Source organism: Malurus melanocephalus, unplaced genomic scaffold (genome assembly GCF_030028575.1).
Source record: "Malurus melanocephalus ecotype Western Australia unplaced genomic scaffold, MMel_1.1 scaffold_572, whole genome shotgun sequence".
Taxonomy (NCBI): domain Eukaryota; kingdom Metazoa; phylum Chordata; class Aves; order Passeriformes; family Maluridae; genus Malurus; species Malurus melanocephalus.
In genome coordinates this window covers 22,632-49,569 of record NW_026623804.1, presented here as the reverse complement: position 1 = coordinate 49,569, position 26,938 = coordinate 22,632, and the positions used below count along the sequence as shown (strand labels likewise).

At 40.3% G+C, this 26,938-nt stretch overlaps 2 protein-coding genes across 2 annotated transcripts in view; one reads left to right on the top strand and one right to left on the bottom strand.

Annotated features, from left to right (window-relative positions):
* Nucleotides 1–12,609, top strand: part of MTMR10 (myotubularin related protein 10) — a 34,963-nt gene extending 22,354 nt beyond the window's left edge. Inside the window, exons 7-16 of the mRNA XM_057382525.1 lie at nucleotides 1,476–1,653; nucleotides 2,044–2,131; nucleotides 2,304–2,392; nucleotides 3,356–3,486; nucleotides 3,611–3,680; nucleotides 3,861–3,931; nucleotides 4,845–5,014; nucleotides 6,239–6,409; nucleotides 7,604–7,786; nucleotides 8,310–12,609. Coding sequence (XP_057238508.1) covers nucleotides 1,476–1,653; nucleotides 2,044–2,131; nucleotides 2,304–2,392; nucleotides 3,356–3,486; nucleotides 3,611–3,680; nucleotides 3,861–3,931; nucleotides 4,845–5,014; nucleotides 6,239–6,409; nucleotides 7,604–7,786; nucleotides 8,310–8,909 — 1,751 coding nt within the window. The 3' untranslated portion in view covers nucleotides 8,910–12,609. The remainder of the gene's footprint in view (nucleotides 1–1,475; nucleotides 1,654–2,043; nucleotides 2,132–2,303; nucleotides 2,393–3,355; nucleotides 3,487–3,610; nucleotides 3,681–3,860; nucleotides 3,932–4,844; nucleotides 5,015–6,238; nucleotides 6,410–7,603; nucleotides 7,787–8,309) is intronic.
* Nucleotides 12,610–13,466: 857 nt separating this feature from the next.
* On the bottom strand, nucleotides 13,467–26,561 carry FAN1 (FANCD2 and FANCI associated nuclease 1). Its single transcript, XM_057382523.1, has 13 exons — nucleotides 25,151–26,561; nucleotides 22,838–22,978; nucleotides 22,153–22,348; nucleotides 21,596–21,817; nucleotides 21,018–21,149; nucleotides 19,826–19,934; nucleotides 18,996–19,115; nucleotides 18,421–18,585; nucleotides 17,341–17,506; nucleotides 16,578–16,681; nucleotides 15,010–15,204; nucleotides 14,505–14,633; nucleotides 13,467–13,743 (listed from the first exon to the last, which is right to left on the bottom strand). The coding sequence occupies exons 1-13, from the start codon at nucleotides 26,439–26,441 to the stop codon at nucleotides 13,606–13,608; spliced, it is 3,108 nt and encodes a 1,035-aa protein (XP_057238506.1). The 5' UTR covers nucleotides 26,442–26,561; the 3' UTR covers nucleotides 13,467–13,605.
* Between the last annotated feature and the right edge of the window lie 377 nt (nucleotides 26,562–26,938).

The window sequence follows — 26,938 nt, the reverse complement described above, 5'->3', positions numbered from 1 at the left end:
ACACATAATTACACATGGAATTTCTTACCTCATAAAGCTTGGGCAGTTATTAAGGTTCATGTATTTTCATATCATATAGTACTAGGGAGGAAGCCCATTTGCAGATAAAATTGCAATAAAATGTTAGTCTGACACAAAGTTGCCTTTAGTCTGTCCTTAAAATACCATTTGCTATATGGAATAGTACCTARTGGAAGAATTCTATAAGGTGGGTAAAAATGTTCCTCTGGAGCAGCAGACCAGAATGGCAAAGGACAGTTGTTCTGCTATGCTGCACTTGCTAAGAGAGTTTGAGATTCTTTTGGGTYGGGTTGGGGTGTTCTTGTTGTTATGAACCCTGGTGTTTCTCCCGTAGATCTCTGGTTTTGCTCTTGCAATTCCAGTGCTGTTTAATGACTCTCTATCCCTGCTACTTCAAGTAAAGTGAAAGGTTAAATACTGTCTTTGTGCTTCCTGAGGAACATAAAAAACCTGCATTGCTCTGATGTGTATGTGCATTGTGGTTTTTTTTTCCCAGGCTGTATTTGATAGTTAATTATCCCACCATTAAACAGGCAAATTATGACTCTTTTTGTAATTATTGTATTTCTCTATTTACCATCTTTGAAGAATGACTACAGTCTGATTTGAGTCTCGTTTTCTTCTGAAAATCCCAAGTAGTCAGAGTGCCGGTGCAAGATTGAAGTTGATAGATACAGAAAGCAGAAACAACCCAGGTTATGGGATGTCAGCTGAGCCATGATASTGTCCTCTTCTTTGGGCAGGCTCTTGCTCAGAGCTTTCATGGGAGAGGTAACAGCATTGAATCTCAGTTTTTTCCACTTTCATCTAAAAATGCACTTCAAGTGTCAAGAATAAAATGTAATTTCTTTTTGACACAGCTGACTGTCCTCCTGGCACCTAAAGAATGACCAGCAAAGGAGATCCTTCTGTAACCTCTCTAACCTCCTGGTCCCTAGACACAAAATGATAGGCCATCTTTTTGTGTGGATATAAATACAGATTTATATAGAARCCCCCATACTTTAACCTGGCCTTCCATTTCTTTTATTTGCTGTTAATACAGCAGTCATTTAAAGTTGCTGAAATTATGKAAGTTTTATTTTGCTCTCTTGACATACCTATTAAAGGGTAGCCTATAAAGGGTTCATGTTTTTAAAATGTTGCAAACTTTGGCATGTTGAAGAAGGAAATCCTGTAACTGGAGATACCATTTGTTCCTGAGTATTAGTATGCCTTGCCTTCTATCAAGCAGCACAGCACCAGTTTTATGTTGCTTTTCCACTGAAATTGGAGAGAAAAAAATAGATTGACATCTTCATGTATCACCAAGCTGTCATTAAATCACTGCTTTCTTGTAATACAACAGTAGGTAATATAGATAGCTAATGGATTRTTTTTGTAATTAGGAAAGTGAAGAGTTTGATTTTTGTTTAACTTTTTTTAATGGGTATTGATGACTTCTCTTTTCATAGCAAAGAAGGTGAATGGCATAGACCCAGGAGGTGGTGGTGGTGGTGGCATCGGCATTGCCAGTGGTCAGCAGACTCCTCTGTTTGAAACTTACTCAGATTGGGATAGAGAAATCAAAAGGACAGGTGCATCCGAGTGGAGAGTGTGCTCAGTCAATGAAGGTTATATGATATCCACTTGGTAAGTGTCTCCTGGGACAGCAGCAGGAGGGAATTGTGCTGTCTTGTCCTGTGTCCCCCCCAGCCCCATCCCACTCAGTTGTGTGCTGCACCTCCTAATWGTGCTGCTCTCTAGAGAGGTCCTTGTCTCTAAAGGAAATGTCATGTCTCTAAATACAATATTTTGGCACCTGTTGCTTTGGTGCTTGGTCCATCCATGTGGGACATGCAGTTTCTCACCAGTGTCCTTGGGGCTGTGCCGGCGCCATGGCCGAGCCCTCCCATGGGAAAGCACCCAGGGGCTGCTGTGTGGCAGCCTGACTGAGCTGCTGACACAGCACTGCAGCAAGAAGAGAGATGGTAAAAAACACAGGGGAAAATAACCTTTTTTTATCATTTCTTTTTCCACAAGCCTTCCAGAATATTTTGTGGTTCCATCGTCCTTAGCAGATCAAGACCTGAAGCTGTACTCGTACTCTTTCATTGGGAGGCGAATGCCAGTAAGTGTTCTCATTGTTCTGGGACTGCTCTTTGTCATAGTACAGTATTAATCCTGAAGCTYTGTATGCCAATTAACAGAGTTCTGTGCATAGCATTTAGAAATAAATTTGTACAGAATAACACTAACCTGCATTATTTTATTATTTCTTGTGGTTTTTTTTCCCGTGTTAGTTATGGTCCTGGAATCACCCTAAYGGGAGTGCCCTTGTGAGAATGGCCAACATTAAAGATGTATTGCAGCAGCGAAGAATTGATCAAAGGTAAACGTTTGGCTGTGTTACTCCTTAATTAAAAGGTTAGGATAACACAGAGTGGTGACTCTGTGGCACTGCTGTGTTGTAGTGTGGGAACTTTGGAGAGAACTGTTCTCCAGATCTAGTTCTAGCACAATTTTTATTCAAAGTCCATTCCAAGTTTCAAGTACTGAATAACTTTCCAGATTTTAATGAATCTTTATTTTTTAGGAGGCTAATCATTGATAAAATGACTGGTGTTTACAGAATCGATAAAAGGATCAGATTTACTGCAATACAGTTTATGTTGATGGAGATTTTCTTACCTCCTTCAGCAAAACAGTAAAAACCCATTTATTTGTGGCATTCGGAAATACAATTCTATAGATTTAGTGTCACAATGCACATGGTATTTCTATGAAAAATTTATAATTTGCTGTCCTTAATGAAAAATGAAGGCATTAAGTGCCTTGTATAGGTAGTTTTCAAGCTTGGKTTTTTTTTGTTCTTAGGTTTAATTTGTAGTGTGACTTTTTGTAGTTTTTGTAGTAATGCAGACACCTGCATTATGTGTTAGACTAGAGCTCTGAGTTTTAGTTGAAACCCTGTCAGATCTTTTGACTTTATTAACTTTATATATGTTCTGTTTATTTAGTATAGGTAAGTCTTACTAAAAATGATGGAAAACAAAAAAYCGAGTAGAGTTATTGGTCAGTCAGCCTCAGATTTTCATTTCCCAGATGTGATGTTTTAATGATCCAGCATTTCCATTTTTTTGTTTTATAATTAGCAGACACCAAAAATGGTTAAATCAGTAGCTTTATGGCAGGAGCAATGTGTCTCCTGAAGATGAACTAGTAAACTTTTTTTTTTAGAATTAAGTGCTTGTTTTATGTGGGTTTATTGTTTGCAGTTAAAGACAGTGGCATGTTTCTTGAAAGACTGTTTCTTTCCTCTCCAACAATAAAACTGTTGTTTCTTTTCCTGCAGGATTTGTAATGCCATAACTCGAAGCCATCCCCTGAGAAGTGATGTTTACAAATCTGACCTGGACAAGTGTCTCCCCAACATCCAGGAAATCCAGGCTGCACACATCAAACTCAAACAGCTCTGTGTCAATGGTATGCTGGACTGCCCTTCTTTCATGGGGGTTGTTTTCCTGACATGCAGGGAATTTCAATCCCCTGACTGACAGGGATTGTTATTGGAAGTTGTTCTGCAATGTAATTACTGTCCCTGTTGCAGAGCCTTTTGATGAAACTGAAGAGAAGTGGCTGTCCTCACTGGAAAACACTCGTTGGTTGGAGTACATTAGGTTGGTACCATTAATGAAATTATGTTCAGTGGGATGTGCAAAGCATTCAGCACTGTAAATTAGCAGTGCATCAGTTGAAGGACTCTTTGCTTTAATATATAAGTTAGGTAAATATAGATAATTTTTTTCCTAGAATGTGAACTTCTGTTAACTGTTAAATCACTTTCTTTTCCTGTCTAGAGCATTTCTTAAGCATTCTGCTGAGCTTGTCTATATGATGGAGTGTAAGCACGTCTCTGTAGTTCTACAAGGTAACACCACACAGAGCATGTTGTAATTACTAGCTGTGATAATGTAGATAAACAGATTTCAATAAAATCAATGGTAATCTTTGTACATAAATGCCATGGCTTCTGAATATCTCAGGCATTTGGGGAACTAGAAGGGAAAATAATTTTGTTATGTATCTGAACTGTAGTATAGCTTTTAGCATCAAAGGAATATTTTGAGTCTTTGTGGGTTTTATTCTGATAATGAGGATAGAATCAAAACCTTGGGGTGAACCTTTGTGCTGTATTAATTGGGCTAATAGTCCCTGCATAAGCAATACGAGTTTAATTCAGAAGTCCTATAGACAAAAATATTTCACAACAGTGCCTACTTGTTGTGTCTGTGGAAAGAGACATTTCACAGGAAAAGACACTGAAAAACTTACTCATATGAGTAATTCTGTAATTCTGTAATTTCTGTAATTTTTACAAGACCCATTCAGCTGGTATATCCCGCTCTCCCCATGTAATGGCCTTCCAAAATCTGCTTCAGGGTGGAAAAACATTAAATTTTCTAGCAGCATGAACACCCTGCTCCTCAGCACATCTTGGTTTAAGTACCAGGCATTTGGGTGGGTATTTTGTTCTTSATTAATGCACTGCTGTGCTGGATGCTGCACGAACCCTTTCTATAGTCTGAGTCTCAGTTTAAGWAAAAAGAACTGTGTTTTTCTTCTGGGTTTTGTTGTTTTTTTCTTTTTGTTTGTTTGTTGTTTTTCTTTTTTTCAGTTATGAGAACAATTAGAACAACTAAAAACATATTTTGAAGGAAGTTCTAAGAAAACCACTGGACATAGTTGCACCTTTTTTCTCTTTGAAATCTAATTCTGTACATTTGCATTTATATCTTATATGATATACATAATATTCTGTACCTTCTGTATGTTGTTCACAGAGGAAGAGGGACGGGACCTGAGCTGTCTTGCTGCTTCTCTCATTCAAGTCATGCTGGATCCCTATTTTCGAACAATTGTTGGATTTCAAAGCTTAATACAGAAGGAATGGGTCATGGCAGGATATCAGTTTTTAGATAGGTGTAACCATTTAAAGAGATCTGACAAAGAGGTAAAAATGAATTATATTTGCATGTGATCACAGTACCTGCTTGATATCATCCTGAACATTTATTCATACAGAAATCTAAAAGTAAAAATATGTTTTAATACTTTCAAATCTCATTGTAATAATATCAGAGGAAATAAGTCTTTTTCCAGGGTAGAGGTATCTTTTCTTTACCCCCTTAGCTGTGTGACAATCAGTGAAATACCAGGTGCAATCCACTGGGGTTTTATTGTTGCTTCAGTGTTACATGAAAGCGCCTCGCTGCTACAAACACTTGCACAGCTCATGTTTAAAACTGAAGTCAAAGGAGGTGAGGAGTGGGTTTGGTGGGGGAGGTTTTGCTGCAGTGCTTTCAGAGCAGAGAGCTGCAGAAGAGGCCCTGCAGTCACATGAGCTGACACGGCTGCCAGGAGATGGAGGGAGGGAGCAGGGTGCCAGCACTGCCAGCTCATCTTGTTTGGCCTCYTCATGGCAAAGGAGGGGCTGCTGACTGCAGGTGGAAGAATAGAGGACCCAGGTCAGCAGCCTTTTTCAGGGACAGTGCATGAGAATCACAGAACAGGAATATCCCTGGAGCGTGGAGCCCGCAGATAAACCGAGAGCACTAAGCACCAAGCACAGAAAATGTGTGAAGGGATAAAGAAATTAAATGCCAAGAACGAAAGAATGAGAAAGCAGCTCTTTTGGCCCTAGGAAAGGATATACTGAAGACTGAAAAGGGAAAGGGAAAATACTTCTAAAGCTTTACATAAATAATGGTTTATACTTTTGCCATTCATTGGCTGCTATGGAAAAGGGCTAAAAAAGGTAGTGAGAAATTAATGTGGCCGAATCATAAGCTCTCCAGTAATTTCAAACAAGGAAACAAATACATTGTAAAAACAAGGCCAAGTGGCAAGGAAGGCSCATACAAGCACTAATTTAGAAATTRTGAGGGACATRCAGATGGTAGAAAGCATTGTTGAAGCTGCACAAATATTAGGGGAGCCCAGGAAAGGACTGTCTGGGTTTTTACCCAGAAGGGAAAACTGTGCAAAGGTAGTGCTGAGGAAGCAAGTGGCTAAASAGGAATACAGGGTGTCACAATTGCATAGACTCATGAAAAATGCAAGACTGCAAATAGTTTACCCTGCTGAGTAACGTACCAAATACCCTAACTGCAAAGAAAATAGTATGATTTAGGAAAAGCTTATGTTAAATCTGATAATTCCTTTTTYCATTTCCCAGTCTCCTTTGTTCTTGATGTTCCTTGACTGCGTTTGGCAGCTGCTGGAGCAATACCCAGCAGCCTTTGAGTTCTCTGAAGTGTACCTGACCATCCTGCAYGACAGCGCCCGCATCTCCTTGTTCGGCACCTTCCTCTTCAACTGCCCTCACCAGCGAGTCAAGGAAAGCACTGTGAGTACAGAGACTGCAGGAGACTGCAGCCTGCCCCCYGGGCATAACAGCATCCCAGCTAAATRCTTCCTGTGTGTTCTTCAAAATGTCACACTCTGTGACTCCCTTATCACTCTCTACAACTTCCTGAAGGGTGGKTGTAGTGAGGTGGGGGTTGGTCTCTTTTTCCGGGCAACAACTGACAGAACGAGAGGACACAGTCTTAAGTTGCGCCAAGGAAAATACAGGTTAGATATTAGGAGAAACTTTTTTACAGAAAGGGTGATTAAATATTGGAATGGCCTGCCTGGGGAGGTGGTGGAGTCACCATCCCTGGACGTGTTTAARAAGAGATTGGATGTGGCGCTCGGTGCCATGAGTTAGTTTAGTTGAGGTGTTAGGACAGAGGTTGGACTCGATGATCTTGAAGGTCTCTTCCAACCTGGTGATTCTGTGATTCTGTTTGGGGCAAAATACTCAGGTTCCCAGATTAATATSATCACAATGTCCTTTCAGGTGATCTTTGCAAAGATAGGACTAACTATCTAGGACTAACTAAGAAGAAAGTCCATTGAATTTTTTTTGTTGTTTTTTTCCTTGGAAAACATTGCTACTGTGCATTATTACTTTTACTCCTCTAGGAAGCAAATCTATATCTGGAACTCAGAAAATAGAATGACAGGCAATAAATAGAATTTCATGCTTCAGGCAGACTTTGAAATCTCTTGACATATTTATTTAAATAGTTGAAAGWGTTGGGAGATGCTGCATAAAGTTCCAGTAGTAATGCACAATRGAGGCATTTAGAAAATTGAACACTTAAATTTGGTTTTGAAAACTGGAGCTTATCAGCACTGTCTGTACAAAACAAATGATGGCTGATAAAAGTGAAACTTCCTGATTTTCTTAAATATTTTCCCTTTAAAGTTGTAGGTAGCGACTTTATAAAGAAGCAGAGCATTGAGGGGCTGTTGGTGTATTCTCAGAATGCCATTTTGGGGGTTARGAGTAAGCCAAGAAACAATTTAATGTAATTGAAAAGTAACTGCACAAATGCAGAACAGCTGTTTTCTCCAGCTGTCTTTCTGCTCCATCATCTTACCTCTACATTACATCCCTGCTCCTCTTTGCCCAATACTTAGGCACTGGTTTTAAGATCTATGAATAAGCCCATTTTCTTTAATTTTAATCTGCCTKAATATTACCTTTGCTCAGGAATTTGCTATAAGCAAAAATATTCAGCTGGGTGATGAGAAAGGCCTCAGATTTCCATGTGTTTGGGACTGGTCTCTTCARTTCACGAGCCAGGACCGGCTGCTGTTCCACAACCCGCTGTACATCGGGAAGAGCACGCCCAGCGTGCACAACGGGGCCCTCCGGACCTTCAAACGCTCCAAGGTACCCGGGGCTGGGAGGGGCTGTGCCTGTGACACTGTARCCATACCCAGGGAGTGCTGCTGGGGATGCTGCAAGGCAGGAGGAGCCTTCCGTTTCTTGGCTTCCCAGCCTAAAGAAATTATTTTCCATAGAAGTAAAGATGTAAATTRTCAAGCCTTGCATTCTAGGACATTTTCTGATGTGGCTGAGTCACTGCCAACATTTGCATTATTTCACCTTTGGAAAAGTGATGACAGGCCACTTTTTTCCCCCAGGGCTGTCAGTATTTTCGGTAAATACTGATTATAAGTCAATCATTCATTGCTACAAAACATATGTAGCTACATTCATTGCTATAAAACATTCCTTTTGAAGGCCACAAGCGGCCACAGTTTGCCCTGTGAGCCCTGAAGTAGTGACTCACAAGCTCAGAACTATTTAAAGGTCACAGCATTTCTCTGGATGATGCACCCTGGYAGCTCAGGGAAATTTGCTATTCCAATGAATGTAGAACTGGAAAATTACCAGTATTTATTTTCTGCAGAAAAACTACAGCTCCACATTGCGAGGTGTCCCCCCAGCACTAAAAAATGGAATCATCAACGAGCAAGAGTTCCTTCCGAGAAGAAACTCTCTGATACTAAAACTGAAGCCGGACTTTTTCCAGCCAGCGGAGGGGCAGAGCCACAGTATGGAGCAGTACTTCAGAGACTGGTTTGCAAAGCCCGTTGATTTGCACGGCGTCATTCTGCCCCATCTCTCTGGAACACAAATAAAACTGTGGAAACTCTGCTACTTCCGCTGGGTTCCCGAGACCCAGATCAGCCACGGCGGCTCCATCACCGCTTTCCACAGAGTTTCTTTGCTGGCAGACGAGGTGGACATGTTAAACCGCAACCTGCGGCAGTGCAAGAGCAACTCCTCCCTGCAAGGCCACTGCTTGGAACTGGACCAAAGCAGGATGTACTTCAGAGCAAATGGTTTAAATGACACCTCGGCTGCCCCAGACTTTCTCTCCTCCTCATTCCCTTTTTCTCCTGTAGGGAACCTATGCAGACGGAGCATTCTGGGAACGCCTTTAAGCAAATTTTTAAGTGGTGCCAAAATCTGGCTATCCACTGAGACGCTTGCAAATGAAGACTGAGGTGATGTGGAGGTTTAAAGATTTGAGTACAGTATATCATTTTGTCTTTTCTAACTTAACACTGCTAAATGCGGCATTGAAAGCTGTAATAATTTTTATATACAAACATTATGTAAGATTTGCACAAATATTTAAAAGCAAGGCAAGTCATGCTTCAAATCGCACAATTTTGTCTTCAGTAGTTCATCTGCTGGGGCTTCCRCTCCCCAGTTCTTCCTGTTCTTGGGGGTTTGACTCATTACAAGCGATAGAGCATTTCATTAGCAATTGAAAGGCTCCATGTGGTCATTAATGAGGGTTCTGCTTGAAAAACCTTTGTTTTCCCAGTGACTGAAGTGACCCTTTGATCAAACAGCTTGGAAAGTCAARGTAGTGCAGTGGAGATGAACTGACAGCTGCAGTCTGGGAATACACTATTTTATCAGACTGCCTCTTCAGGAATAATACTTACATGTATAGATACAAACATACTAACGTTCCATGACTTATCACCCTACATACRTGCTAATGCAGTGTATCCATGGGAGGGGTTGTTCCCTTTTCTTTCTCTCCCCAAAATGTGTTCATTAACTATTAGTCGTTTTTGTGCTCTTTGTGATGAGCTTGACTTTAGACTTTAGAAATCCACATCAGGACAATGCACTGTTAACCTTAAAACATTTGCTGTAGATATTGTAGTAGCTTTAGAAGTGCCTTTAATTGGGAGGAAAGAGTAGAAGGATTATTCTAATGCAGCTGACACCCCCTCCCCAACTTTTTAAAACAGACTGTTGTGGCAAATTCTTGTTCCCCCCACTACTTCTCCCTCTCCATTTCTGCAAACAACAGGCATCCTGAAGAAACAGGTTTTCCTTCCTTAAGGTTAATCTTGTTTGCAAGTCCTACAAGATCCTCACCTTTTTATAAGGGCATCTCAAGTACTCAGCATTATATCCCTGCACAGAGCTCAATCATGTTTTTGTAGGATGTAGGAGTTTCCAGCAGAACTCATAGCTGACCCTGCTGGGTTCCAGAAAGGATTGGCTCCGTGCCAGTTCCACAAGGAGTGCAGGAACTCTCTCCAGCGAGAGCAGTAGTGGTGCCTTCCTTCAGCAGCTGAGCACATTCATAGACACAGTGCAATGCACAAGCACTGCCTGAGGGAATTACACCCAACAGCCTCCCTCTGCTTAAGGCAGCAGCCTTCTCATTGCTCTGAAACGTTTTTTAATGATACTCTTCCTGGATGCTGTTCCACAAAAGGGCTCAAGTTTCACAGAGAGAAAAGCAGGAGCATGAGGAGTTCTAGAAGGGTGGAGAAATAGTGATGTGTCATTCTCATRGGTTAAGGCTCCTGTCAGCTGCCTTCTCTGAACAGCCAGGCTGTATTTTATAAKAAATTATTTCTGTATGAAACACCAACACTGTTGAACTGACACTGAGCCTCTATGCAGGTGTTGACTCACCAGTTAGGGCACCAAAGGCCTTACATGATGGACTCAAAGCTGTTCTCAGTTTTCTCAGTGGGGAAAAAASAAAGTTGCAGGATACACAGTGTATTTGAGTTTTTAAAAATGGGGAGGGATAGGATTTAGAGCACTGTGTTTGTAAAACAAAACTGATCTGCAGCACAGCCTAAATCACAAAGTGGGGTTTGGCTCTCAGGCTGTTCCCTGACCTCCAGGGCAGTGCTGTGCTGGTGCTGCTGGGGCTGGAGAGGSAAGCAAGGCAGGGCCAGTGCAAAGGTGAACAATGGCAGGGGAGTGGGCTTCCTKTTTTCCCTAACCAAACTTCCAAAGCCTGTTCTTATGCAAAGAAGCTGTTGTGTGTGTGCTGTGCAGTGTGTCCACGTGGGCAGGCACAGGCTCTTATGACACAATGCCAGGTGCTTCTGRGCAACTGTTTGTGAGGAAAAAACGTGTATTCACCTCAATTGCCTAATTATGCTGCAAGASGAGYTGAGCATGTTAAATGGTCCACAAACCAGTTGTATTTATTTCCCAGCTTGCTGGARCAGTCATCTCACTTGTTCATTATTCAAACGTTTGTATTCGTTTGCTTTTGCCATTCCTTTTTTCCCATTAGTTTATTGCTTTCCCYGGCCTGATACTTGATGTAAAAGACCTCAACCTGTGTGCTGTCTTTTGGTACCTATTTTTTTTCTTTTACAATGACAGTTTAAACTATAGTCTTTTTTTTTTTCCCTTAAAAGTATAACTTCTTTGCTTAAAGGTACCAAAAATGTGTAAATAAATTACTCCACAAAAGCAGCTGGTGGAATTAAAAAAGATGTTTAGGCTAGTACCCTTTGGGGGGGAAAATGGGTACTATATTTAAACTGAATTGTCTTTTATAAGGAGATTTCAGACACTTTTACATTTCAGTTCTAATGTGTGTACAGATGCTGYAGAGGGTCTTTGTATTTTATATATATAGCATGGGAGAAGGTTAAAAATAATATGCCTTTATAATAAACAAAACCTGTCAAAATATCTATTTGCCAAACAGACTGACAAAGAAATTTTATACCRTTCAAAAAGGGAGTTGGGTAAGCAGAGGCTGAGAGGGGGCACCTCCTGCAGAGGAAGGAAAGGGGATCCACCTTTCCCTTGACTTGAAGACAAGGTTCTGCTTCCTTGTCACAGGGCATTGCTGAGGAGTCTGAGCAACTGCTGTGTCTGTGGGAGCCTGTGGATGCTGCTGCTTCCTCTGAGTTAAACAACTGAATACTTTCTCATTAACCATTGGTACCCGTCTTTCCAAAGTCAATTTTGAAATATTCTCCACTCTGCACAGTTGCCTTATCAAGTCCMTAGGGACTGTTCTGAATATGTTTAATAACTTTCAAAAGCAATTTTGGGGTGTGAGTATGTATCTTTAACTTCTGTGTACAGAACACTGACATGCAAGTGTGTATATATGTGTGTGTATTTATATGTACACATATCTTCAAATTTTAATTCTGTTCACCATTTAAAACACGATACTGTTAATGCCATTTTCRTGTTGCAAGAGTAGAAATGCTACCAAGCAGCTCATCCTTTTGTGTGATTGTAGAAAATGTGCATTGCTGCAGCTGTTCCCGGCTGAGTCATGACTTTTGTAGCACACACGGGGAGTTCTGTGGCTGCTCCTGTGGCTGCTGACCCCCAGTGCAGCAGCTGGGGCTCAGTGCAGGTCTGTGACTGTGGTGGCACCTCAGGCTCCRTGTCCTGCTGTGTCCCAGTCTGTGTCCTGCCTCCAGAAATGCACTGACAAGTGTGTGTTTGTGTGTCTGCCCAGGCCTGCACGTGTGCTTCATGGGCACCTGTCTGCAATACCACTCGGATCAATTAACTGCCTTGGATTTTAATGAAAATGTAGCAAGCTGGGCAAACSTTTTGGCTTATTCTCAGATGGAAAGATATTAAAACAAAAAAAAATCCTAACATGTATTTAAGCAAAGGATGAAATCCTTAATTTGCCTCTAACGAAGAGACAGAAATCTGTACCTCAAATTGCTCTAGGCAGTAGGTTTCTAATGCTGTTGCTGTGATGGTTTAGAGTTCACCATTTCAACTGAAACTAAAACCTTTGTGCCTGATAATGATTTACTGAGTAAAGTAGCAGTGGCAGGAAGATTATAAAATCCTGATGCTGAGTTGTGAATGTGAAGTAAATTAGAGTCAATAAAAGTTCATACCTTTCCACAGTGAACTTCAGGTGGTTTTCTTTCACTTCCTCTAACAAAAAAATTATATGTGTGTGGTTTCTTCCAAGAATAGCATGGACACTGCTATAAGAAGATGATTAATAAAAATGATATGCAAATTATCTTACTTCATGCTATATTCTATTACAGTGTCTATGGTTTGCATGGTAATCAGAATTTCTGATAGCGGAAACTTAATATGAGAATAAAGGCTCCAGAGAAAAGATGTTGGCTGTGTGCWAAGGGAAACCCATGGGATTTTGGTGTCTTAAAAGGGAACTTATCTTTCTAGTTCAAACTGACTGAGGTATTTCTGAATGAGCAAACCCATCAATTTGTGTGGGGCAGAACTGATAAAAAGAGTGTGGTCATCTTTGCACTGATCAACTCCTGTCTACTGCCAAAAATATTTCCCTTTGCACAGGTAATCCAGATGCAAAAAAGGGGCTGTTACATAAATTATCCTTTCATATATAGCAGCACATTAGAACAGCATKAAAGCTTTATGCCCTACTCTCTGCCATCACTGAACACCTGTATTTGCTTATATACCAGTGCAAAATTCAAACATATAGCACTGAGTGGGAACAGGCAGAGAACCACACTGGTGCTGACAGTCCTGACAAGGGCCTGAACTCACACCTTGCAAGGAGCCTTGCCAGCATAATGAATTTGGGCCACACAGGCACTGCAGAAATGAGCAGGCCCAGATTCTGTATTGCAGAGATGTTCTCAGTGTGGTGGCACCGCGTCCTCTTCACTGGGCAAACCCCCCAGATTACCTCATAGAATAGGTTAGGAATTGTGGAGGGACAAGAAGGGCTCTGCTTTTCTGAACACAAAATGACAGCAGTAAATCATACTGACAATCTTCTCATATTACATTTTAGAGTTTTTTTGTGTTAGAGGACTACAGTAATGTTGCAAGAAACCAGAATTTTAGAAGAAACTATTTTTAATGAGCAGGGTGTGTGTGGTGCCTTTTCCTTTAGGAATAGCCGAGTTACTCGCAGGATCCAAGCTCTGTCAGCTGAGGCGTTTGCTCTTGCCTCCAATGTCCTGCACGTGRCAAACCTCCACTGCAGCCCCCAGCTTGTGCAGCTCACTCAGCCACAGCATCTGCTTGGGAGACAGGCGGTCGTTGGGGCCTTTCACCTCCACCAGCTACAAGGAAAGGGGCATGGTTAGGAGGGTGCCTCTGGAGAAACATTAACTCCCACATAAGTTTTTCTTATGGCTGTTATTTGCAACAAAAGTAATAGAGATTTTAGCACAATGGGTGCTGAATTATTACCCCATATTTCAAAATTTAACTGTAAGAGAATGAAATTKTATATAGTAAATATGCACCAAAATACAGATAGAAGCCCTGGTGAATGAAGATCTCTCATACTGAAAAACAGATTGTCTGAACGCTCATGTGTCACAGCTGATACTGACAGCAACTTACTCAGATGTTTTAAGTAACTAAATTCTGCTATTCAGCTTTGTACCATAAACAGATTAGATGTTCAGTAGTCTTCTAGTACCCTGCCATGCAAGGCACAAAACATGACTGTTGACTCAGTTTTTGTAGCAGACACAGTTGTAGACTCAAACAGTCCACTTTTTGTCTGCGTGGTGCCAGCAGAAYCGTTGGCTAACAGCCAGAATGTGCAAGGCTGATTGTAACAGGTGCTTTACCTTGATAACAGTGCTTTACATGAGGTTTAATTAAAGACCTTTTCTCACCAGCAGCAGCCAGCGTTGATCGSTGCTGGTTCTCCCTACCCGCTGGGAGGAGCAGACAATCAGCCAGTGCTGGCACTGGCCAGCCGAGCTGCAGGGCTGCTCCAGCACGACAGGAAATGACCCCTTGTGCGGGCTGACAAGTGCAAGGTCTGACWCGAGGGAAGGGAACTGAGCACTGAGTGTGCCCCACACACCTTGAAGAGCTGGCTGTGGGAGCGCCACACCAGCAGGTCGGGCAGCCCGCCCCGGCAGTGCCGCAGGTCCCTGGAAAGCCGTCGGAAAACACTGCTCAGGAATGTTCCTCCAAGGCAAGAGACCAGGCTCTGGAAAAGAAAGTTTAGTAGTTGGTTGGGGTTTTTAATTTCCKGCAGAGCCATTTCCCAAGCCTTACAAGAATATTAGATGGCCGAGCTCAGCTATTTGTTTAGTCTCATGTAACAAATAACAGAGGTAGATGTTTTCTACATTGATTTCCCTCTGTATTCTCAGCTACTGTTGCAGGAAAAGTTACTGTATAAGATATATAAGAAAATTGTAACAGTATTTGTGCAGGGACTTCAGCATCTCCCTAATCTTCCTCCCTCCCACCATGAGGGCTCTCCATCGGCCATGGCTCAGTGCGTCAATACARCCTGTGAGCCCTCTAGGGCCAGGTGCAATTGAATGTCAAGGCTAAATTGCTGSACAACAGTTACTTACCTGCACTTGCTGGAGGGAAATGAAAAGTCCCCAGTTAACCAGGGCTGCTGCTTTTCCCTCCTGAGTAGTCCAGACATCAGCAACCAACTTTGCCAGAGTCTCTGAGGAAGCTGTATGAAGCTGCTGGAGCCTGGCCTCAATGACAGCCCTCCTGTTCTCATAGAAGCTGTCAGTGTATAAATCCAGGGGGCATGTCTGGATGAAAAGGTAAATACAGCTCTGAGGAAGTGCCAGCTATTCCCAGAATGACAATGTCCTACTTCATATTGTTCTTAACTACAAAGCCACTCAAAACATTGAGCTGATTTATGTTGAACATGTCCACCACGTAAATATTTATTAAATGGGAAAATTGTGCATATATTTTAACACCCAATGCCAGTGCAACAAACACTGACCACATCTCAGCCTGTGCTCTGTTGGTTTTGAACTCTACACAGAGGTTTCCTTTAACAAAGAATTCTGTGCATTCTCAGTGCTCTGAACAATAACGTTCCAGCCGGGATCTGGATTTGAAATTAAGACAGCTCAGGCACAGTGAGCAGCTGGAGGTGAAAGAAGGTGCAATGAAGCTGGGGCAGATCCTCTGGCGCCCACAGGAAGAGCCCCGGGGCAGTGCTGAACACGCTGCGTGTGAAAAGCCCTGCAGCAACTCAGCTCTGACCTCTGCTGAGCAGGCAGGGCCCGAGAGCCACGGCAGCTTTTCAAAAGCAAATGCAGAGAGCTTAGAAAACAGCCTCACAAAAACGGCTCCCACACATAATCCCACAAAAATACAGCCTAGGAAAGACGGAGAGAATTAGATGTGAGCTGACAGCTCCTCATTGTTTATGCCTGAGGATCATGATAGCTTTGCTCTGCATTAGTAAGGGCAAGAGGAGCTATTTGAATTCCAGTTCACAGTTTTGTACGGCCTTTGGAGTTACAGCTGTCCCCTTCCTGTCATRTCTAAGAGCCTGGTGGTTTTCAGCTCAGCCAGGACTTCTGCTTCAGAAGGTAAAGAAAAATAAAGCCACAAATTCACCTGGAATCACTGACCTTAGTGTGTTACAGGAAGCTGCTGGAGAGCTCTGTAATCTTGTTTGCTTGCTCCTTTCTTTGTCAAAAAGGAAGGATGATCCCAAAAAAAAATGGTGGGGTGGAGTGGGGTGGGTGTGGATGTTAACAAACCCGAGTTTAAAAATAAGTCTACTGAAAAGAAACAAACTATTTTTTTCTAATGGAATGTGTCATCTTCAGACAAGACAATGAGGCTGTGGCACAGCAGTGTTTCTCCACTGACTAGAAAGGACACCTTGCCCAGGGAGCTCAGCTATAGAACAAGARCATTTAGCCAGACCAATCCCACCCTCTCTGCGAATCCAGTCAGACATAGCAATTCGTTACTGAGGAAGCCCTTGGTAATAAACCAAATATAACAAATAATAAAATGAAGCAAACACCACAATCTGCCTGGAAAGTCCCTCAGAATAAAATGTTCATCTAATCCCAAGTAAGATTTCAACATGGTTACTGAGTCTACAGCAATGGGCAAATAAATTAACTAAAGAAAGCCTTTCAAAAATTACCTGATAGGAATTTCTGAACACGTCAGGTAGATCATCCATGAAAATGATATCCCACATTAGAATCCCAAACAGAGTAATAAACGTTGAGCCTTCTCCATGAATACCTAAAGGGCAGAATTTAATAAAAATGGAAGCATTAATTTCTACAGCAATCTCATATGAAGAGGTACTGAACCATCACTACCCAAACCAGAAAGCTGCCATGTTCAGGTTCACGCCCAGCTGGAGTCAGCACACATTCCCACTGCACTGTAAAGGCAGGTCATTCCTGCCCCATTCCCCAAGGCCCCCAGCTCCCAGACCAGGGCCTGTCAGCTGCAGCACAGCTTCCATCCCTGCCCTGGCCCCACAACACTCATTGGGCTAATTCTAACCAATTTTAAATACACAACTTTAACATTCAAAAAAGATACAATATGGATCATAACATATATTAAAAACATCATATATATTTATAGTCTATAATTAGATCTTGTATAAAGTATTATGGGTTTTTCCTAACACACTTCAAGACCACCTTTGGTAAATGAAGGCAGGAAATAAATAAAGGCCAGGAAGCAGGTCAGGTTGAAAATACATGTTAGAGTATTTTGGTAAGGAAATGATGTATTAAAGGTATTTGGGAGGAAAACAGAATCAGCCTAAAAACTGGTCTAATGAAATCAGCTAAAACTGGGCTATTAACTAAACTGATTAGTAAATAGTTTCTTTACTCCCAGAGGTATTTTACTGWAAAATATACCCAAACCAACAGTACTATTACCCTGATCAAAACCATTCTTCCTGTAATGAGTTAATGCCAGCTCCTCAACTGAGCACATGACTGTGGATACACTGCAGTCTTCGCCTCCTTTATCACCAATATCCTCCATGAGAAATACAGATTTTCCCATTCCTGTCTGAGGACACATCCTGCCACTGATTGTAACCTAAACATATGAAAACATTTGGTTACTTTCCAGCATCATGTTTAAAAAGCTTTAGCTCAAAACACCTTTTCAGTTTTCATAATCAGAACTAGATTAGTTTCCAAAAATCAACTGAATAAAATTTAACCAGCCATTCCTGTGAAATCATCTTGTTTAGCTGTTATAAAATGGCATATTTTTCAGAAAACAAGCAAAAATTCTGTGCAGATGGGAATGTACCCTTTCTACATACAGGACCAGATGCAAAAATACAGAAGACTGAGGATATTGACTGTGGACTGAGACAAAGAAGGGCTGCAGGGAACGTGGTGAGGAGGCTGAGAGAGCAAGTGAGGCTCTGCTCTGATTTTACCCAGATAGAATTATCCTTACAATGGTATGGAAAAGAAAGACTTTTTAAAATCCATTCTAATATGATGCAAGTGCACTACACTGAATATTTGCATAGCACATATTTAGAGTGCATAACTCTCAAAGGTTCCTAAAAGAACAATGACATTTTTTAGCCATCAGTCTAATGCTGACAACTTGCAAAGGTTATCATTACTTTTTCTTGCACACAGAATGCTTGGCCTGGAGCCACCGAAGGCAATGCACTGATCTGATCAGACTCCTCAGACAGAAAGGCTCTGAGGGCATTACTGATAAATCAGTGCAGTTTATGGTTAACCACATTAATAACACATATAAAGCAATGCAAATTAGATCAGTGTACAGCTGACTAACTTCAGACAAAAAGCTGATCAACATAGAAGTATTTGATTACAAGAGGATTTTGTTTTAGAAACACATTTTTATTCCTTTTCCTGCAGCACGTCAGTCAGAGGCTGGTGCAGAGCATGTAACAAGTCTCTCAGACTATTTTTCCTTGTCAGAAGTAACAAGAGCTCAGGAGCTGGTGTTCTCTTGCTTACATGTGTGACATCGTGCACGGTGAGGATGGGCAGCTCCTGCAGCAGGTCCCGGAAGTGCTTGCAGCTGGGCGAGTCTCGGATGCGCAGGGCGCGCTGGCACAGGGACAGGCGGTGCCCGGTGCGCACGGCAGGGTCTGCCAGCCCCCTCCGGATGCAGCCGATGGCCTGGGGAACAGCACGGGACAAACAGCAGYTACTGACACCTGGGCACAGCAACGTGTTCACGAGCAATCCAGTCAAGGAGCACAAACTTGCGAGTGTAAAAAGGACATGGCCACCTTGTTAACTGATGTATTGAAGTTCTAACGGAGTAACATTTTGCACAAGGAGGCCTCTAGATTCAAATTTACACTAATACACTAGAAATAATTCTAATTTTACTGATCAGTGTAAGATTTAGGAAATGTAYTCATTTTCTTAGGAGAAACTGCTTGTCTGACCTTGGGATTCCTACCAATACCTGCATCTTTAGAAGACTCTATATCACTATTCTTGCCATAAGAACTATTTTGTAAAAATGTTTTCAGACAATGCSTGCAGTGTTTCCAGCTTTCCAGCAGCAGTTTTGAAGATACCTTCTTGGTGTTTTTCAGGTGCTGATGTAAATTGAGAGCCAGCCGATCCCACCATCTCCCTCTGCTGTCAGCACAATACACATCCTGGGCCAGGAGGCTCYGCAGCTGCTGCACTGCTTCCTGTATCAATGGGATTGTTCCTTTATTCATTGAGTTACAAAACCAAGTCCAAGTTAGCTTGTCACTTTCCCTTCTAATTAAKGAATACTATAAAAACTTTGGGCAATCCAAGCCTGCTTTTTACTCCACTACCCAATACACCCATTTTGTATCCATACATATATCTTAAAAACTCTAGAATATAGATATTTTTATGGAAAATTAAAGGTTAGCTGCCAAAAACCTCCTTTCTGTAGTCCTTATTGTATATGAAAAAATATCTAAGTACTACTTGTTGCACAGGTGAAGTATTTTTCAGAATAATCTGATTTGCTTTAAAATACAAGTCAGAGGCCTTTGGAGATATTAGCCCTCTAAGGGTGAGACAGAGATTTTGTAGCAGACTTCTCTTTCAAGATTTTTTTATTTAAAAGCAATAACCAAATCTAGTCAAACGCAGGTATTTTTAAATAATGAAACAAGCATATCTCAGCAATAGTCTTATGGTGTATTACATATGGTAAAGCTCCAAAGCAGAAGCAGAAATGAAAACAATTGAAAACTTTCTAAAGCAGTACAAAATAAGAGCCCTTTTCCCTTAAAAGTAACTTATTATTAGAACTGTAGCAAGCCCTAGCAAGCATCACTACCATTTTCCAGCCACATCAGAAATGTAAATTGATGTAGAATGCTACATTAAACACATATTCCTATTCACTTCACCACTTTACCTTATATTTGTGAAGTCTCTGCAGAATTTCGACTCCTTGAGAAAGTATTCTCGTGAACACCCAGCCAGCTGTGAAACGTCGCAGGTAATCAGGTAAAACTCCATGATAGCTGAAAAAGAGGAGCAGCTCAGATCCATTTAATTACAGCACTTTAAATTGATAAAATTCTTTTACTAAGAATACCTATACCTAAAGCACTTACAAAAATTAAATGCCTTATATATCCAATTTGATCTGAAATGAGTATTGCAGCCGCAAAGTCAAGAACCCTAAGTTAAGGCAATAGTTTGGCTTAGGGAGCAGGTGCAGGCTGCACTTGGACAGTGTATTTTAATTTCAACAACAGTGGAATTATCACTTACTCAGTTTTACAGTAGATGCAACTACCAATTCTTTCTCATAAATCAGAAGTTTCACTTCTGAAACAAAGCTGAACAAAAGWAAAAATCTAGAAGAGGAATTTCCTGCCATAAAAGAAGACTAACATCTTTTCAGTAGGCACATCTGTGTTTCAGAACAAGTCTTTTGAATGTTTTAGTAAAATCAAAATAGATTTTTCCACTGTCTTCAGTGTAAAATGGAACAGATCTCCAAATGACCCTCTATGAATATTATTTTAAACCAGTTGCCATGAAATTGAATATAATGCCAAACATAAGGCTTCAACTTGTGGTGTATCATTAAGCCAGAAAACAAAATAATTAAAAGAAACACTGATGAAGAATGCTGCAAACCCAATRCATGTTATTTCAGTTCTCACATACTCAGTAACACTTCCTGAGCAACACCCACTCAGAAATCTAAGGACATGAATAACCCAGCATGTTTTCCCATAACATTTGCAACATCCTTTTGTTCACAGTCAATTTTAATTTCTGCTTACTGCCATTTGTTTCAAAGCCATAAAAAACTATGACAAGAGAAAAATAAAACTCTTGTTCTCCCGCATTGCCACATACAACAGAACTGTTTTAGTGCTTTATCCATGCCTACCAATTCTTCCCCAAGATTCTATAAAAATGTCTTTTCATATTGTAACTTGGAAAGCTAAACAATCAGGAAGTTCCAAGCCTTCAAGAACATGAAAGTCTCTAGCTTTATCAGGCTTAAATAACCACTAGTTGATAAGCCTCTCTCAAAAGGAAAAGTATTCAAAGTAAGATGACCACCAGGCCAGTTTCCAGTTCGGTACCTTATAGAGGGGTGGTTTTTCAGTTTGTTCCAGGTTTCTTTGGCATACAGATACAGATTATGAGCTTCTTCCCAGTTCCCATTTACCATTGCAGTGGTTATATCATTTGACAGATGAACAGCAGTTGCATACCTGAAAACCACAACAGCTTTATCATGTTTAAAAAGCATCTATAGTTGAGATAAATAAATTATTTTTATTCAGTTTCCAAAGACATTGAACCATGCAGCCATCTTTATTCTTAATCTTGTAAGATTAGCAGAATTTAAACCAGCAAGTCACATTATGTTTGAATTTACGTATCAACTAGAGAATATACTTTTAGTTTAGCTCAGAATCAGCACAGCAAATGAAGAAACAGATTTGATCAGATGATCATGAAGCAAATAAATATGCTATTTGGTTTAAACTGCAAACCACTGTGAATTACAAGTCCTACCTGGATATAAAAATAATTTTATATCATTGCAAAATTAATACATATTTACATCTGGAGTTCTACATCTGAACTACACAAAGGCTGCAGTAAAGCTTTTCCAGAAATGAACAGATTTTCAAGCTGCCAAAGCTCTCCCTACCTGATAAGATCATCTCTGTCCTGGAAGACCTGTGTTATCCTGTTTACTGTGTAACTGGGGAACACCATTTGCCCCATGTTTGCCCTAAGGATTGTGGAGAGCAGGCCTTGCCCTTCTTTTTCCTCCAGTGATTCAGGCAGAGAAAACAGCAGCAGAATTCGGGAAAACACAGCCCGAGGGTCTTTACAGACCCTGACACATTTTCCAGCCAGGYTCTTCACCCTGGAAGGACAAATAAAATTATTGTAACAAGGGTTTTTACCATGACTTGTRAAACCTAAAATATACTGAATGAAGTATGAAATTCTTTTTTCAAGCCAATTAATGCACAAACCTGATTTTCCTTGAAAGAAGCAGAGAGACTATACAGTCTAGTATAGACTGTTTGACTCACTGTGAATTGAAATGTTTGACTGTTTGACTCACTGTGGATTGAAATGTAACACTGCCCCTTTTTGTTAACAAATTTACTAAATGCATTCCTCTCTTGAAAAGGCATCTAGATTTGTGTCATTTGAAGCACAACTTACTGCAAAATGTAACTGTAAAATGTTTACCTTTTTAAAATCACTGTCCCAACACCAGCCTGACTYCTGCTGAAGACTGAACGCTGCTTTGACAACTTCAGTAAATCATCCACAAGTTGCTGTTTCTGAGCATTTGGGTTTGGCAAGTGAAAGACCTTTGCCAGTGTTTTCAGCTCAGGGGCTGAAAGCAAATCCAATCCTTCACAGAGGTCTTCCAGTTCAGATTCTAAAAGTAAAATGATCCGCATATATYAATTCTGTGTTATACACATACATTCAAGCAATAGTTCTCAGCACATACAACCTAGTACTAATCTAATGATCTAGATTATTCAAGAATGCTTTATCAATGCTATCTGGTTCAGCCTGAAATGCTTCTGGACCTTCTTCTGGACCTTTTCACARGTCTTCTTTGAAGGAATGGAATAATCAGAAAAAGAACACCCTTTACAACTTCAAAACAACATTAAAAATTTAAAAATTCTGCTAAGTTACAAAAATAAAAAAAACGCTGTTCAGAAAAACTGGTCTTCTGTATTATCTAATTTGCACTGTTTGTATTTTCACAAGACCACTCATCTACCTGAAGCCTTTATCCTACTCCTCAAGTTCTACTCCCAAGGCACAGACAAGCATAGAGTGCACTGAACTCTAACACGACACTACTGCAAATTTTACTTGTACTATTTTAAAGGATTATTAATGCTGGCCTTACCTGTTTGTAGAAATCTGGCTTCAGCCAGTTCTTCAATTATTGGTGACAAATCCACACTTATCTCCCCATACTCTATTTTGTTCACCTTTAACCAGTTCAGCTTGCGTTGAAAAAGTCTCACATACAACTTCTGCCCACCAACTGAAGATTGTATTAAAAGCATGGAAGGACAAAAAGAAGAGTAAATTCTTAACACAGTACTAGGCACAATCATTACTACAACCARAAAAATTACTTCGATGCAGGTACTCTCTAAAACACATTTAAATTTCCCCATGCTCTACAGGCTTGGTAAAATAGCAGGACTTAACTTTTCAAGTAATTAATAAGTTTATTAGAATCTTTAAGTTTTGTAGGTTGAAAAGTATGGACATTGTTAAAATGCATCTTGACATGCTCACCCTTCAAGAAATAATATGTTTTATAGAAAAAAGGCTACTTTATTGTTAAACTCTGCATATTTTAATGTTAAATAGGTATTTTTGCTTTTTTAAACAGTCATTCAGTAACCAAATATTTCATGCTGGGGAGCAAAAGAAGCTGTAGTCTGACATAATAATTTTGTAATCACAGAACAGCTTTGTGCAGCTTTCTTTATATTCTTATTTTTCCAAAGAAAAGCCTAATTTTACTAATATATGTACTGAAARCAATGAGAAAAAAAYTCCTATCCATTTGATTTTATCAGGSAATTATTCTCCCTTAAGCACCTTTTAAAAGCACATTTTAAATACTAATGATGCTGAAATTCAACAAAATAGCTTATTAAATTTTAGCTGAAAATAGTCTYGCTATTGTTACTACATTCAACAACCTTTTGAATCCTTAATTCAACTCCCATCAACTTCCAAATTTTTTACACATCTGCTGCTGCTTAACTGAAACCAATTATTAATAAACACTGAAATACTACCAGACCAAGATATACTTAAGAAATGGCAGAAAACTTTTCATGTTTACTTAACAATTCTTTTGTCCTGATAAGACTTTTTCAGCCTTTWCTTTAATAGAATATTTCCAGGATCAATTCATTGGGAGAACTACATTCTGACATATGCTTGTCACATTCTCTGTGGTGTTATAACTCTTTAAAGTCTATCCCCAGTTTTTATCATTCTGGAGAACAGAAAAAGGTCAACASATGGACATTCTTTTTCCAGACCATGGAACTGACCAAAGTAGGGCTGCAATAAGAATTTCCTAAGAACCTTCATAAATTTTCCTGTGTTAGAGATAACTTACTGAAGAATGGTAGACATYTCAGCAGAAAATTATACAATACTGGAAAATACCTATCTTCAAGCAACTTCATAGTACTGAACAGGTCTGTGGGCCTTTTTGTGTTATGATAACTGAAAGACAACACTTGCTTAGGTAGAAACTTCTAATGTGGGACAGATAACTCATCTACCTGAACTTTTGAAGTATCCTGCCTGGTATTTTCGTGAAGACAAAGACATCCATCTGTCAGTTGTCCAGGATTTGTTATATACTGACTTAGTGCTATCCACACATGTCTCACAGCTCAATCTCTCCTACCCTGCAAGGAGAAATCATTTGATCCTCACATCCAGGGCAGACATGGATTTATCTGCATCAATTACTTTGCAGCAACTCTTTCTGTATTCACAACCACTATGAGAGGGGAATTCTGAAATCACACTACTGAAAGAGAACAAGCACTTCTTTTATCTAATAGAACAAACTCCTGTTACTGATTGGTCTCATTCACATCCAGGGAATGTAGAAATGGAGAAGGTGAACATTTCTTCTAGTATTTGTCAAAGTAGCCAACACCTGCATACAGTCCTGGCCTAACTGTGRGTTTATTCTTGGATCTTTGGATGCAAATGATATGCATCTACTGCTTCCCTTAGAGAGTCAATAACAAGACTTTTTTTGCTTTCTTTCTTTATATGTCACCATTTTAACTACCCCAACATAAACAAGGCATTGCCAAGCCCCAGGATGTCACTACTGTCATATTCTTATGGCCTGGAGTGCACCAATAGGCCCTGTAGTCCCCTYCCTCAGGTTTGGCTGCTTGTGGCCAACTTGGATCCATGCAACTGTGCAAATCAGGCTGCTGGAAGGACTGTGTCCCCGCCATTCTCTCAACAGCTGTGCCTAACAACATTAGGAGAGTTTATTTACAAAAAGCCACTGAGGGGTACAACTCCTGAGAAAAAGGAGCTTCTTCTCTAAGGAATTCATCAAGTTAAATTGTCAATTGATGTAGCACTCCTCACATAAAACTACKTAATAGTACTCTCTACAAGAGGTAATGTGGAAATGTATTTTAAAAAAAGATACCTGATAATTTGTAGAACTTGGTTATAATATTCAAATCTTGCTCATTAAATAGTCTGACATCATCTTCATTCTCCAATACTGTTCGCAGCACTACTAAAAAATTCTGGAGGTAGTATGGGTGACCAGGAGAGCTGGGCACWGAGAGGACCTCCTCTATTTTGTCTAGAATGTCCCCAGTGGAATCCTGAAATTCTACCTTTTCTACAGTTTCTAACAAAGTATTGCTCATGTCATTCCTAAAGTCTTCAAGAACTTCCACAGGAAGTACCTCTTCATCATCCTTGCTAAAGGAATTTTCTGTCCCACAGTTCACTTCTGTCTTTGAAGGAGTAACCTCAGTGTGAGGGTGTGTCTCAACTTCCAAAGTATTGGTCAGCTCTGCTGAAGAATGGATAGCTAGAGGTGTTTCAGATTTATCAGGAGTAAGTACCACACTTTCAGACCTGCCTTCTGCTTTGGKGGTCCTTGTACCAGACAGGAACCTTTTGTCATTACTGTTATCAGATGGTGAAGGTACCTGAACTATATTCACAAGGTCTTCTTGATTACATTTGTTTATTTCATTTTGAAATTCAGGTTCCCTCTTTGAAAAATTTTGCTCCTGGTGCTCTCTCTGAGAAGGCCGATTTTCTTTCTGAGAACTCTGCCCAGCATCAATCTCATCATCATCATCATCATCATGTGCTGCAGTACTTGTACAGGCACTGTGAACAGCCAGAGGTGAACAGTTGATCTCTTCATACACAACTCGTTTTCCTTCCTGGAGACGTCTTCTGGACAGTTTTGAAGACAAGCTTCCCAAAGAGATTATTTTAACTGYTTGAGCCTGTGATTCGTTGTTAAGAATAAAGGCTGAACTGTTACTGCTAAAGTAAGGACTAGTCTGTTGTGCTGGACTCCCTCCTTTCAATAAATTACTTTTGGAAGGACTTGTTTCAAGATTTGAGAGGTTTTTTGAAAAATATGAGCTGGAATTATTGCCCAGATTTGCAGATGGGGGACTCCTATTCCTACAAGAATTCAGTGAAGCATCAATGGCACCAATCTCACCACAGTTTCTCTGACATGTTTCATCAATGTGCTTATTGATTCCATATCTTGGCACCAATTGGCAACACATGGGACAGCTAATTTTGGCAGATGGGACATTGTTAAAAAAGGAAGTAATAGAGGAGGATGCTGAAGTTTCTTTAACTTCCACTTTTTTTGTTGTTTCTTTTTTCTTCTTCTTATTACTGAGTGACAAACTTATTTGGGATCTTTTGATTCCTGAAGACCTAGCTTCTGCCATTACAAAACTTCACAGCAATTACATGGCACAGACAACTCCATTCAGGCCATATTTCTTTATTCTGTAATACTTAAAAGACTTTTCTTGGCTTCTCATTTTCCATCTGACATGCCTTCAAGAAAAAAAAAAAAAATTGAATGAATGGTCTTCTAAGGTACCAGATGCAACCAAGACGAACAGAAGTGGAGTGGTCAAGCAATCCTTAACTTACAATGCTACTGTCCTTTAGCTGGACTTACCAGGCAAGGAAGCACACCACAGGCAAGCTTAGCACTGCAACTGCCTTTAAGTGGTTTAATAAATGGAAAATAAAGTTTGCATTTACATCAGCAAATGAATATGGAATTTAAATAGGCAAGTCCTCTAATTTTCACAGAATCTCAGAATAGTCGGGGTTGCAAGGCACCCCTCTGGAGACCATCCAGTCCAACTCTCCTGCTAAGGCAGGGTCACCTGGAGCAGTGACACAGAGAACACAAACAAATGGGTTTGGAATG